This window comes from Triturus cristatus, chromosome 5_1, assembly GCF_964204655.1.
Source record: "Triturus cristatus chromosome 5_1, aTriCri1.1, whole genome shotgun sequence".
NCBI lineage: Eukaryota > Metazoa > Chordata > Amphibia > Caudata > Salamandridae > Triturus > Triturus cristatus.
Window position 1 is genome coordinate 769778244 of NC_140587.1, and position 15383 is coordinate 769793626.

Sequence of the window (15383 nt, forward strand, 5' to 3'; positions counted from 1 at the left end):
AAAAAGTTGAGGGTACAGAATGATTTTGCAACAAGGCCACTTTCTGCTCCTCTTTGGATTCTTTCTGCACGGCTTGCTTCTTCCTGCAATTTTCTTCATCTTTGTGGACTTCTGTTGCCTCTTTCTGCATTTCTTTAGCTTCTTTCTGTGCATTTTTTCTTCTTTCTTCACATGTCCTACCTCTGTAGGTATAGTTAGAAACTAGCATTTAAAAATCCATTGAAATTCAATGAAAAAACCATAGGTTTCAGGCAAGTTATAGTAAAAAATAAGCATTTAAAAACCTTTGAAATTCACTGAAAAAAACATAGGTTTCAGGAACGTTATAGTTAGAAATTAGCATTTAAAAAACCTTAGAATTTCACTGAAAAAAACATAGGTTTTAGGGAAAGTTATAGTTAGTTGGACATTCCACTCATACAAAACCATAGGAATTTCCCGGTTATAGTTTGTTCAGCTAACTATAACTCGCGCCCCCGCAATGCACTGCTGATGACGTCACATATTACATCACTCATGACATGGTCAGTGACATCACTGATAACATCACTGATGACATCTCTTATAACGCAGACCATGTAACAAGCCAAGTAAAAGGTCCAGTCGTTATGGGAGGTAACAAATGCAGACAAGGCGGTACCAAGGAGGGACTAACAAGCCTATTTACTAATCCAAAGCCAGCATTTACGAAGGACAATGACACACGCAAATGACAAATAGGGGCGGAGAGTGGGCGGGGCTTCAAGTGCATACTCCAATACAGCATGCCTCGCAGAGCAGCGCATGCGCGCTGCCTCTAGGTTCAACCTAAAAAGTGATCTTGTTATAACCCGGCCAACTACAGATTAATCGCTTTACTGGATGTAAATGCTAAGACATATGCTAAGATCCTACTTCAAGAGTTCGAAAAATGGGCACAGAAAATTGGATAATACCGCCGACCCAGACGGGCTTCCGTAGTGGATATGGGACAGAAGAAACTTAATGGCACTGGCCTGTCTATCGGACATGGCCAAGAAAAATAATTGTTCCCCCCCTCCCGTTTGCTGCGTTTATTGACTTTACTACAGCTTTTGATTGCATGAACAGGGGAAGACTGTGGCGCAAACTTCATAAGTAGGGGGTACCAGCCGCCCTAATAAACGCCACTTTTAGTCTCTATTACGAAACGTGGGTAAGAGTGTAGATTACAATTAATTTGGTAACATCTGACAAAATTCCATCCTTGGGGGAGTGAAACAAGTGTGCATCCTGGCCCGCTTATTTCTTACTTGTACCTCTCTGATATCAACGATCATCTAGCTACCGTCCGAGCCTTTCTAGCAAAATTAGCGGGGGCTAAGATCCATCTTCTTAAATATACTGATGATACCAATATTCTTTATCAAACCCAAATGGGCATACAGGGTAAAAACTAAAAGTTTAGTTAATCTTAGGAACAACATCAGAAAAGGATCACGGCACCTGGGCACCCAAAAATTGGAGACAATGCCAATGACCAAATGCTTTGGAGTATATTTCAATGGTCGAGGCAGCCATAAAGACCACCTAGCCTCTTGCGAGAAGGTTGGCTTGCATTAACGGTCTGGTTTTGCAAATTGATACACAAGATAAACGAGTCACAGGCAACGACGTTGTGCCTTGTGATAACCTCCAAATTAATGCCAACTGTAATGTATTGAGTCTTTACCTTTAAAGACCACTTAGAGATTTGGGTAGATCATGCCCAGAACCATTGCTATCATGCATTTGTTTCGCTGCCTAACTGTGCACCTGCAGCATGCCTGCATCTTAAATTCAGCTTGCCCAGACAGCCTAATATTAAACTCTTGCTTCATTGCCTATTGTGCTAAGGAAGGAGTCCTGAGACTGGCACACTGATACATTTGATTTGGCAGTCAATTTCAAGCAAGGATTTGAAGTGGCATCATTATATTGTATCAGCAGTAATTGTCTTAGCAGCAGAGGAAATCTGGGTCAGTAACTTGCCACCAAAACTCATGTCCAGACTCTTGTTTAAGCAAGCCAGATTTCTACATCAATGAACAGTGAAACTGTATTGGCTGTGAAAATAAGGTATAACGGAATGGTCATGTCGATTTTGTGGAGTGCAGTCGGAGTCTCCAATACACATAATTTGTATCTCTATCCCTTTAATGCCACTTAGAAGGTATTTGCTGTAGCCAGTGTTCTTGCAATTAAATTTGAGAACTTGTAAAGATTAAGTTTCTGCCTGCTGATCTGGGAAACTCCTGCAATTGTCTGCCTCCTATTTGAAATGTATGCATCTTGCCGTCAAGCGCCTGAATGACAAATCCCGGTAAGATGAAGTGCCCAGTTCAAGACTCAGGATGTGTGTGGATCTCAAAAGTACAAATGAAACGATCAATCAATGTCGAAATTACTAACTTGTTAATGATTGTACACCACTTGTTTGAATGACTAATATTTTTTAAATTTAATTGTATTTATTGAATTTTAGGCATTTTGCGTGTGGATCTCAAAAGGGCAAATGAAACAATCAAATTAATAACGAAATTACTAACTTGTTAACGACTGTACACCATTCGTTTGAATGACTAGACTTTTTAGAATTTAAATGTGTTTTTTGAATTCTAGATACAAGTGTTGGATATTTAAGCTACAAAAAGATGTTTCTATTGGATTGCTATGACTTACGGCTAATGCTCTGAAAGGAGGGATAGCATTTCACTCTCGAGCCAAACACATAACAACCCTTAATATTTTAGAACTGTGTGTTTTGTTCATGCACTAATTCACTTGAGAGAAATCCGTGCTATAAACATTAAACATGGCCTTATGCTATCAGCTGTGCTTCAGTTAAGTTAGCTGATGCTAAAATGTCTGCGTACTTGATCTTACATGTGAGAAATTAGATAACATCTTATCCTTGTCCTCTGTTTTTATTATCAGTTTTATTAATCATGTTCATCTTTTGTAAAGGTTTTAATTAACTGAAACAAATAAAGGCTTTTTATGACCTTTCAAAGCAAAGTCCATGTAGGGTTGTTTGGATCAAATCAAGCCATTCTCCACCTGCAACAATCTCCTCAATAACCTACAAAGAGGCACAAGGTCTTCCTAAATGTAAAGTACTTGGATATTTACTGTAAGAACCCTTTTTACAAGTGTTTTATATAAATGTTCTTAATATATTCTCTAATAGCTTGCCTCAGTGAGTGATGGTCATTCTCTTGAAAGATTTACAACCCGTTCTTAAAGATAAATAGCCCCAATTAAACAAAGGTATTTCATAAAGTTATTAGTACATGGCCTAAGGTTAGGGAATGACAGACAGACACAGAAGTATGTACTGTCACTTCTGATGGTTACCACTTTCATTTGAGTATTAACTCATACCTACCTTGGTAGTTCTTCCTAGTTTAGCCGCAAAGAACCTGACTGCGGAGATTCCATGAATTTATATATTTCTTCTGTGCATCTACTAACTGCGAGCTGCACTGGGTATGAGAAGGGCAGTGGCCTATATACTGAAAAAAGACATGTACAATATCATCCATCGCTTCATCTAAACAGATTTTCATCTGCCCGGGGGATCAGTTGTTTAGCTGTTTGCCTGCCTCCTGCTCAATCAACCTTCTGTCCATCCATCTAGCTATCCAACTGGCGTACCTAACCGTCTGTTGGTGATGTTTCTCCATAGGCCATAGTCCGTCCACTATCCTTCTATCCTTCCACACATTGAATAACCACCCATTATTCTAACCCGCATCTCTGCATCCATTTATTCATATCCTACATCTTTTCCTCCATCCAACACTCCATTCTGTAAGCTTTCCTGCCTCTCTTCGTTTCTTTCAACTTCTTTTGACTTATCTCTTAGTCAATGTTTTGTTTTCTGATTATTTCTTTTGCCAACCATTACATTTGGGTAAGAGCAAAAACTGAAAGCAGTTAACACTGTAGGCATGTATATCTACACATCATCACCCTAAATGAGTACTGGAATCTTTACACATATCCCAGATTTCTGGCCAATCCACCAGCTTTTCTTCTTTAAACTTTTGCAATATCCAGTAACCACTCAAAACATACATTAATCTATTTGAAACACATTGAATTTCACTTGAAATGCAAAAGATGTAAGTATGAGTTAATATTTGTTACAAACGTGGCAGCAGCATAATACTATTTTCAGTTCATATTTCCATATTCAGTGTGGCCTGCAATGTTTTCAAGAAAATTGCATGTGCAAATTTGAAAGTTATAAACAAGAATAAAGATGAGAATAAATTGAGACAATGAGAACTAGAAGTGCCCTGTGGCCAGTACCTTATCTCCCAGGTACGCCGGCGGTGCCATCCAGTACAGGCTATGCACAGAGGCGGGCAGCTCCTGAACGTCGGCCACCACACTGCTGCTGCCAGGGTTGAAGGCGGCAGGGATGCCAGCTCCCTCCACGCTCTCCAGGCGCCAGCCTCTCATTTCCATCAACTGACAAATTGGAAGGAAATAGCATTTAGGGGTGTGGAAAAGGGGGATTTCTTCCACAGCTTTCTGTTCCTCAAAACTTTCAATTTATATACTAGATCAAAAGGCATAAAACTGAAACTACACCACTTTGTGGCTGCTGATTACCACTTCACAAATATATTTTTATAATTTTTTTTAAAAAAAGTCGTAGATATTTGTCGATACACAGCTATCTTCGGAATCCTTTTAATGCAGGAAAAGCTCAGAAACAGCACCCTTCTCTTGCAGATTTAAATGGTATTTTGCACGCCAATCTAGTTACCATCTCTTAATGTAATAAAAGGGCGAACCTTTGTCCTGTGCTTGTCTGAGCTGCGACACTGATTGGTTGCTCCAAAGCAAAAGCAAGTCGTGCAGCCTTTGGGGTTTGTTCGATGGAGGTGAAAAGACCCTGGACGGCACACTTCGCATTGTGAACCTTCCACGTTGACCTGTGGAGGGTAGACAGGATGTGGAAAAGATGGGGGAAATCATTAAAATTAACCTCATTGTCCTTTGTTTTACACACTCTTTAATAAACAGTACAGTGGTGAGTTACTTTCACAAAAGCATCCCTAACAGGCTGTGACATAACATACTCTACCCTTGTTCAGAGGACATTTAAATGTAAAACGAGGCCGACATGTATATCCCTAGAAAAGCCAGTCAATTATTTACTTAATGCAAGCACACCTGAGATCAGACGGACTTGTAATAGGAAAAGAATATCACTACTATCCTGTAATGAGCTATTACAAGTGAGTAATGTCATTGTACCAAAGTGCCGAGGTTAGAGTGGGGCTGCCAGGACTGAACAGCGAGCCAGAGAGGTGCATGTGAGCATCAGTAAATAATTCCAAAACACACTTACTTTGCTCCACCTACCAAGAGGAGAACCAGAAGAGGTGGTGAGGGAAACAAAAGCTGTATATGGCCTAACATCTTTTTTAAGAGTGACTATCAGACACCATGTCACCATCTATTGAGATCAAACAGCAGCCAGGGTGTGTGAATGCAGTTCCAATGGTGCTTGCTAGTGGTGGGGAACAGTCCACCACATGCCTATTTTTACCCTCCTTTTGAGAGGAGAGAGTAATGAAAGTGGGGCAAGAATGCAGAGTAAGAAGGCCTAAATGCAGCAGAGATCATACCAATAAACACTCTAACCTAGACTGTATGTCTGGAAATTCTTCAAAACTGTACTAGTAACAGTATTATCGTTTTCCACAGCACTGGCGTAATGAAACTTGAGGGGGCCTCCCTGCAAGGCACGTGGAGGGGCCCCCTCCGGGCTCAATCAGGAGGTCTGTGTTGTGCTCAGAGTGCTGTGATGAGGGGGCCCCCTGGAGTTTGGGGGCCCCCCACACCGCGGCGGCTGCGGGGGCCTGTGTTACGCCCTGTTCCACCAGAATGTTGCTCGAAATCTTGACAATCCTCTTTTTGTGCCCATGTCTGCTGGCACGGGTCTATATAGGGGCCAGATCACAAAACGTTTGGACTTGCACAATTCATTTTCCTTGGTGGTACATAAGGCAGGACTTTGTTGTAAAATAACTTTTACCACCATTCTTTCAAAGCAGATTTGAGGAGGTTATGTTATGTTTTATTGGTGTTTTTGTAGCACGCTTATCACCCATGAGGGTATCCAAGAACTCTGTTATGTTATGAGGAATTTGTAGAGCGCACGGCTACTCAAAAGAGTGTCCCGGCGCTAAAGAAGTACCTCGAAAGAAGAGAGATCCTGCAAGCTTCCATCCTTCCCGACGAAATTATTGATGGAACATCCAAGTCTTAAGTTGGCATCTAAAACTAAGGAGTTCAGGTTCAAGTCTGAGTGAGAGAGGCAGTGAATTCCATAATCTGCCTATGGTCACCTGAAAGGAACGTCCTCCCTTCCTTGTTAGAAGAAATTTTGGCACCGCTAACAGATGTTGGGTTGAAGATCTTAGCGTCCTACCCGGACAGTAGGGAGAGATTCTCTTTCTGAGATACTGGGCCCAGCTATCATGCAAGGCCTTGAAAGCTGGTACCAACACCTTAAAGTTAATTCTGTTTTTCACTTGTAACCAGTGTAGAGTTTTCAGGTGACTTGCCAGATGGGTCCTAGGCCCGACCATCAAGATAGCCCTGGCAGCCGCATTTTGCACCAACTGGAGGCGACTTACTAAGTATTGCGGAATGCCCAAGTACAAGACATTAGCGTAGTCCAGCCTTGAAGTGATCAAGGTTTGAACTACCGTCTGCCTGTGAGACAGAGGTAGTAGTGAGAGAACATTTGTCAACATTTTTAGGAGCCTGAAGCACATGCCAGTCACCGTTTTAACCTGCGACTTCATAGAGAGATCAGAATCTAAGACTCCAAGATTTTTCACAGTGGTGACAGGGCTAGGGGGGGAAGGTTGGTCCTGAGGTCACCAGTTCCTCCATTCATCACCCGGTGTATGTCCAAAAAATATTATTTCGGTTTTAACAGAATTACAAGAAAGTTGATTCCGGCAAAACCAGTCAAAGATGTTGGACAAACATTGGTTAATTTCACTTTCGTTAAAAGGTTCATCCTTTCCGTATGTGAACAGAAGTTGTGAATCGTCCACGTAGGTTATAATCTTGGCACCAAATTTTTCATCGAGTGAAGCCAGAGGGGCCATATAGATATTAAAAAGAGTCGGGCTCAGAACTGAGCCCTGAGGCACTCCAACATTCAGTGAGGGGATGTCCGCTGAAAACGGTGGGGACCAGACAGATTGTTGATGATCAGTCAAAAAGGAGGCGAACCAGCTAAGAACCGTAGCACAAGTGTGGGGCCAACCACGAGAGATTACTCGAAATGCCAGGTCTTCAGCTTCTTGCAAAAGTGAAGAAGAGGAGGCTCTGATGTGCTGTGGGAGGTCATTCCAGGCTTTAGGGCCCAGATACAAGAAGGTACGGCCCCCTGCTCTGCTTTTGTGTATGTGTAGGATGTGTGCTAGTGAGAGACCGTCAGAGCAGCGTGGTAATGTAAAGCAAGAATATTTTAGCATATTTGTTCTGTTCTATATTATTTATTGTGTTGTTTTGGTTGCTGCATTTTTTTATATTGTTATTATCATGTTTTAAAGTGGCTGTTGGGCTGCATTACGTTTTGGCTATTTTGTTGTGTTGCATTCAGTTTTAGCTGTTTTGTTATATTGTTATTTTCCTTTATGCTATGTTATTTTGTTGTGCTTTGTTGTGATGTATAACAGTGGTGAAGCAAGTGTATTGTGGGCCTAGTATAAGCAAGAAAATGGAAACATCGGAAGTATTAGTAATAAACTTGTTAATCTCACTACTCTTGTTGGGCACATATGTGCAACACTGTTGGATGTGTAACACGCAACAGACTCCGTCCTCTTTCGCGAATAGGATATGTAATGCAAGCCTGATCTACTAAACCATTGCTCTCATTGCTGCAGGCTCTGTATTTAAAGTAGTAGGTGCCCCAGCTGAGTTGGTGGCAACACGATCCACCAATGTAGAAAGCTTTCTAATCTTCTAGTATCTAAAAACTACTCCTAGAGAAGAATCATAGACCCAACGATGTCACTAACTACTTGCGGATCACTATGTTTAGCTATTCCATGAACCTCTACTTTCTTATCCTCCATCTCATCTACATGATAAACCTTAGGAAACACTAAAGCAAGATGGCAGCTGCCAATCCAATTAGCAGGAAGCTGAAAATAAGCATTCTACCGGCACAAATAATAAACTCTTGAAACAACAGGATCCTTTCCAGAAAATAAATGATCACTCAAATGTTCAAATCTCTGTACACGTTCACACTAGCCCATCATCTGAGGAGTTCTAACTTTTTCCTTCTCATAAAACATAGCTTTCCCTCTTTTTCCCGATCTAAATTCAATTTTGGACGTTTTACAGCAGTCTCTAGTTTTTCTTCTTCTTTTTCCCCACTCACCCTTAGTTTCTCTTCATGCCTAAAGCTCAATTCCTTTCCTTCTGTCTACCAATTCTTCAATAAAATTCTTCTCAATTAACTTACATGTAATTCTTTCCTTAGGAAAGTGGAGAGCATCAACTTATGTGAGAGACTTAAAATAGCTTTTCACCTCTCCTATATGTCTAGGGTTATATCTAGGGTTATAGTGTGGATTGAAATTTTTATACATAGGCACTTCATCAAAAAGCAAGTCAAAATTAGGAAAATAATACTCAAAACGACCTTTCTGATAGAAACAATTAAGAATAATACTAAAGGATAAAGAGTAAGTGAGAGAAAAATGTTGGTATGTCACCACCTCCCCGGGTTGGATGCAGGTAGGTAGGTAGGTGCAAATGTAGCAGTCATGCACATACATAACTTTCAAGTATTCATTCAGAATATTGAAAATATATTATCAGAAAAACTTCCCTCCAAACCGCCTCTATGTAAAATCATCATATTAAATTTATACTGTTCTTCCAGGTGAGTAGAATTAAACTTAGCTATGATGGAAGGATGCTCAAAAGAAGAATTCAGGCCAACTAACAGACCAATCATGAAAGTGACTAAGACAATTGCCACTTGTAAGAAATTGGATTATTGGTTGGGAGGGGGGTAAAACCCTATTCAAGCAAAAACCACAATACCTGTTGGAGTGAACCACAAAAAGTCCCTAAATTAACCTGTGCTTAACCCTCTGGTAGCTTTGCACAAAAGCAGTCAGGCTTAACTTAGAAGCAATGTATAAGGTATTTATGCAGCCTCAACACATTAACAAAGTGAAAAATCAACACAAGAAAAATCCCACACCAATTTAGAACAACAGAATGAAACTTAATAAATAAAATTAGACCAAAATGACAAAAATCCAATCAGTAGAACCAGAGATATGCAATTTCAAAGTTTTAGGTAACTGTAGTACTCAAAAGCACAAAGCACCACTCATGGTTATTTGTCGTGCTAGACCGGGGGGATAGGCACAAGTTCAAGCCGACCACAAGGGAGTGTGGGCGGATACAGGGACCAGGGTAGTCCCACAGAAAAGTTACCTTCTTAAAGTCCGGTGTGAAGAGCAGTTTGTGGTTGAGAAGGCTGAGGTACATTATGGATGGTCATTGCTGCAGTACACAGAGCAGATTGGATGTTGAGGATGGTTACTACTGTAGCGCAAAGATTTGGTCGGACGTTGCTGGTTGTTGATGGCAGTCACTGTAGCTTGCAGAGTTGGGTCCACCAGAGCATCGTGTTGGCATTCATTGAGGGCTGCAAGATTTTGGTGTGAACCGCCTTGTTCGGAGGCGCAAAACGACCAAAACATCAGGATTTCTCCTTTTCTTCAAAGGAGGTTCTCAACCGATGCCAGCCAAGGGTATATGACCTGGGGAGGCACCTCTTGAGGATCAGGAATTCACTCCAACAGAGGCCAGCAGGGCTCAGGCAGCTCTGATTGTAGGTCTAGTCAGGTCCGGTGCAGCAGGTCACCTGGGCAATTGCAGGGAGGCATCCTGAACATTTTGTGTCCTTGTAGCTCTGAACAGGAGGCCAGACACCTGACCTTGAAGTCACTCTGTCTGGGATGGAAGAAGCAGGGACAGTCTTGATTCTCAGAGAGCAGGGCAGGCCTCAAGAAGCAGGACAGTCATGTGGCAGCAGGGCAGTCCTTCTTTCTAGTATACACAGGTTCAGAAGTGTATTAAAGAGTTGGTTTGAGGGTACAATATTTGTACTCTGTGGCAGCTTTGAAGTGGGAGAAACATCTAGACTTCCCCCAGCATCTGGTTCTGCAATTTCCTTCTTCCTTGCCCTGGTCCCAGGATGTCTGGAGTCACATAAGGCTAGTGTAAACGTATTTGTGTGTGTGTTGAGGCAGCTCCTTTGAAGTGCAAGTGTGGTAGGTGGCAGCTCTGCCTCTCCAATCAGGTCAGGATGGTCAATTCTGCCAACACTAAGTACCCCTTTCTGATATTATGTGGGAAGAATACACAAAGGCCACCTGTCAACTACACCTAGTCATGTGACCCAGGATGTAGGCACCAAATGGATAGGAGAAGAAAATGCCAACTTTCTAAAAGGGGCATTTTCAGAATTGTGAATTAAAATCCAAATTTACCATTAAAGACACCAAATATGACATTTCTACCTGTTACCAAACAAAGGTTATCACTTATTAAATGTAATAAGGTAACCCAACGTTTTACTATGTGAGAGCCAGGCCTTGCAGTAGGGAAAGACTAATGGAACTGTTTTTCACTACCAGGACATATAACATTCAAAAGTACATGTCCAACGTTTTTAATACAATGCACCCTTCCCTATGGGCTGTTTAGGGCCTACCCTAGGGGTGACATATATGTATTAAAAAGGAAGGTTTAGGCCTGGTTTATTTTGCTAGGTTGAAATGGCAATTTAAAACTGCACACAGTCTGTAATAGCAGATCTGAGACATGTTTAAAAAGCTACTTAAATGGATGGTACAATAAGTGCTATAGGCCCACGAGTAACATTTAATTTACAAGTCCTGGGTACAGGTAGTATCATTTTACTAGGGACTTATAAGTATATTAAATGTGCCAAGTGGGTGTAAGACAACTTTTACATGTTTAGAGGAGTGAGCACAAGCACTGGTTAGCACTGGTAAAGTGCACAGAATCCTAAAGCCAAAAAAAAAAAATGCAGTAAAACAGGAGAAGTGAAGGCAAAAGGTTTGGGGGAAAACCATACAAGGATGTTATATTTAACACCCCTACAGTTAATAACACTCTAAATTTGTTTGGTCAGTTAGACACCAATGTTTCTCTTGAGTCAGATTCCAAACAACTCAAAACTCAAAAAGCAGAACCAAATTCTTTTGTCATCTTCTACTTGTGCAAATCAGCAAAACATTGATTAGTTCAAAGAGTATGTTCAACTACATTCTGAAGTTATCCCTAACCCTACATCAGCTTCTTCTAAAAACACAGACAACTCTAATTTTGTACTGGAGCCTGGGCCCTAAGAAGTTTAATATGTTTCGGCAAGGTTTCAGGATCGCTGTACAGTTCAATTGAATCTAGTCAGTCAAAAATAAAAAAAATCAATCATCTTCACTGTGGTAGCCCTATTCATGGTAGTTTTCCAAGTACCATCGTTTATCCTCAGACTCATGCGTCCTCAAGTCAGGCCCACTCTCAGCAAAGTTTGTCCATTTAGGAGCTGAGTACCGTCGACTAGGCCCCTGTGTTCTCCTTGATCTCTTGATTACAGATTACAGGCTGTTCATCATTACTGTCGCTTTGGTTACTTATCTCTGTTTCTTCATTGACTGTCTCTGGGACGTGTTCCTCTGACACAACAGCTCTTCCTTGACCACTTCTCTCTTCTTAGCCCTCCTCTTGTCGCACTGCTTGGTCCTTCTTCAGGCTCAGAGTTATCACTAGTAGGTTCCTCACCTTGGTTCACATTGGTTATACTTGGCTCAATCACCACAGGCTCAGCACTTGTCTCTGGTTGACTTTAAGGAACTTGGGTACACTCTTCTGCCCCTATGAGCTTTCCAGGTTCACTGGAGTTTGATTCTGCAGATCAGTGGTTGTTGTCACCACCTCTTCACCAGCTTCTCTCACTCTTCTGGTGTATGAAGCATATATCCAGTTCAGGTGACCACTGCATTTCACAGCAGTGTATGTTACAAGGATGACTTGAAAGAGGCCACACCAGCAGAGTTCTAAAGAGCTCTCCCTGACTTGTTTCTTCAACAGGACCCTATCTTTTGGACTTAAATTGTCGCACTGTGCAAACTAAATCATGCTTACTAGATAGACTTTTTGGACTCTACTAATAACAAAGATAAGTACACTGTGCAAAAATACAGAGCCAGGTTGTGCATATAAAAACAGCATTTCAGGCTCCAATGTCCGAAGTAGAATTGAAAAGAATTAGAGCTTGTTGTCAGGTGCAAATATTTAAAGATAAACAAAAGTGTTTCAACTGCAACCTTCATCACTGATCTAAATAAGGGCAGGAGCAAAGGATGTGCAGTGCTGATTTCAAAACAAAACCACAGAGCCTACATCTTTTGTCAAAATCTGTTTAGATTCATGGAAGAGATTGGTCTTGCTCACCACTCCGAATGTAAGAGTTACTGACAGTCCAATGCGTGAGAGAGTTTGCTGAAAAAGTTTTTGTTCATCCTTCATGACAACGTTTGTACTGATTTATTTACAATATTTTACAACAGAGAGTGGCTTAACATGCTCTCCCATGTTTCTTCTAAGTCAAGTGGTATCGCCTTTTGTAAAGGGACAAACCACTGGCCTTGAACAGTTGAATTATTGCAGTTGATTTCACCCCAAAGGTAAGGACTCATAGAATGTTCTCTGCTTTACTTTGCTTTATGCATGATTTTGACTAGTTATGATAATCTTATTAAGGTTTGGTTGCAAAAGCCAACTCCAATCTGATTAACGCTGGTGAAGTGGTTGCTGGGAGACAAAACAATACTTCTGTGTATTTTACAAATCATTGTATTTACTCAAAGTGCTATTGTTTCTGGGAGCGCAGCTATGCCACAAGACAAAGTTGGTTTTATGTGCTTCTCATTGTCTTCATTAAGAGCGTAAGGGATACTTTTTAGTGTGTAGGGATTTAAACGTATAAACCAGTGAAGTAGTTTTGTACTCTCAAAACCAATTTGTGATCAAAATAAGATCCTTCATGATTGAAAGTGATGCCGAGTTATTTATATGTGTGTGTTGTGACAATTTTCTCGCTGGGTAAGAACCATGAGCCTGACTTGTTTATTTTCCTGTCAAAAAAGTCAGAGGTATGTCATACTTGTAAAGTCATTCTTAAATCAATGAGATATTACATTTTAATTTCCATTCACCATCAATATTTCCGAAAAGTCATTCTATTTCATTTCTGAAGTAACCTGAAATGATGATCACTGATAAACCATGTGTACTGTACCCCGATTAAGAAAACACTGGCCTGCTAAACAAAAACTTGTGAGGATTATGTTGTCAAGTTGCCTGATTACTTACTGGTAATCTTCATTACTCCTAAGGCCATCTTCCTCATCCTATTTCTTACTATGTGAGGGCATTGTCCCTCAAGGCATCTCAAGTTTGTTTTTCTCTTCCTTTTCTTAAACTCCTAAGGAAGGTAGTGAGCGAACAAAGAAATAATCCAGTTGGAAGTCTAGAAGACTTGGAAGGAAAGAAGGGGCTTTAAGGAATGCGACCAGAAAAAGGCCAGAGCAGTAAGTAACTTGGCCATTACCTCCTGGGCACTTCTTGTCCCGTTCCCTACTATGTTATGCAGATATGCCAAGCTACAAATGGTCCACAACCTGATCAACATGAAACTAAAATAAACAACATGTGAGAATGGATACTTCAAACTCACTGACATTTAATCAGTTATTCAAATTACTATTCAATGAACAGTTACTGAATGTAACACTATGGGACCAAAACATAACTCTCCTCCATCGCTCTTTTGAGTCGATCATGTTGTATACATTTGGAAGGATCTGCCCACAAGGTTGCACTGTAAATATCATTAACAGAAGCATCATGAAATTCAGCCCAAGAAGCTGCCATTCCCATGATAGGACCATCTTGAGTGCAAGAAGAAGGATCAAAGCCATATGCAGAATAGGCAGAAGAGATAAAAAAACTGAAACGTCAACTTATAAAAGACAGAGAAGGTTCAAGATCTTTTGAGGCATAATCAAAATCTACCTAAGGAGTAAGAAATCAGGTGTCCTGTTTAACCTGTTCTTCCTCTGAAAATGGATTTAAAAAAAAGGGAAGAGGCATTTTTAGTTTGTTGACTACAATTATGGAATTATAGGAAGAAATATAGGTCCCCGTCTGACAACTATTTTATCAGAAACAATCTGGAGGTATGGAGTGCTACAAAGTACGGACCCTAATCCTAAAACACGTTTGGCAGAAGTGATGACTGCGAGAAAAATACACTTTGAAAGAATGAAACTTCAACAGGATGTCTCCAAAAGGTCAAAAAGCGAAGGTTATTAAGCATAAAGAAAAAAACCTTCAAAAGGTCAAAATGAGATGAGGCAAAATGAGACATTGAGAAAAAGAAAGATTCCAGAGAAGACTCAATTGAAGATTTGGAAATAGGTTTAGCTAACGCCCAGACTTTAAAAAGACATAGAGTGTAAGGCTCTAAGTTGTTTAAGCATCCCCGGGGCTCTCTGTAAGCTTTAACCCCTTCACTGCTAGGCCTTTTCCCCACCTGTGCTAAGCCTTTTTTTGGCGATATGGGGTAGTTTGCGCCTGTAACTTTTTGACTACATGAGGTATCAACGCCAAATTTGCGTCCTTTTCTTCCAACATCACGAGGATTCTAAAGGTAACCAGGGTTTGTGTATTTCCCTGGAGGGGACCCAGAAATTAGCCAAAAGACAGCAATTTTTTTTAAAATGGGAAAAAAGTGCTGCAAATAAGAGCATCTGAGTTGTTTCTCTGCAAATGGTATCAACACAGGGTTTGTGGGGCTGAAATCACCATTTTCCTAGCTTTCAGGGACTGACCGACTTTTTTTTAGAAAACCAACATTTTTTACACTGTTTTGGCATAGCCTACTTTTGCTATTTTTTGTGCTTTCAACCTTCTTCCAGTTAATGGTAGACATGGCTATGAAAGCAATAATGGATCCTGGAAAGCTGTACATTTTAGAAAAGTAGATTAAATTCTGCATTCAGCAAGGGATAATTTGTGTAGATCCTTCAGGGTTTCTTTATGAGTTTTTGGTCCAGGGCTTGGCGGCCATCTTGGGAAACCTACCAAACCCATACTTTTCTCAAAACTAGAGATCCGGGGGAATCAAGGGAGGTATGGCTTGCTTGGATCCCCCAAGGTTTCCCTACCCAGAATCCCCTGCAAACCTAAGATTTTGATGAAAAAATCGGATTTTTCTC

The 15383-nt window shown here is 40.7% G+C and overlaps 1 protein-coding gene across 1 annotated transcript in view; it reads right to left on the reverse strand.

The window, feature by feature from the left end:
* The window catches only part of LAMA3 (laminin subunit alpha 3), an 881606-nt gene that overhangs the window by 235755 nt on the left and 630468 nt on the right, over positions 1–15383 (reverse strand). The window contains exons 40-41 of the mRNA XM_085605753.1: positions 4806–4946; positions 4315–4476 (exon numbers count right to left, since the gene is read on the reverse strand). Of these exons, the coding sequence (XP_085461879.1) occupies positions 4315–4476; positions 4806–4946 (303 nt within the window). The remainder of the gene's footprint in view (positions 1–4314; positions 4477–4805; positions 4947–15383) is intronic.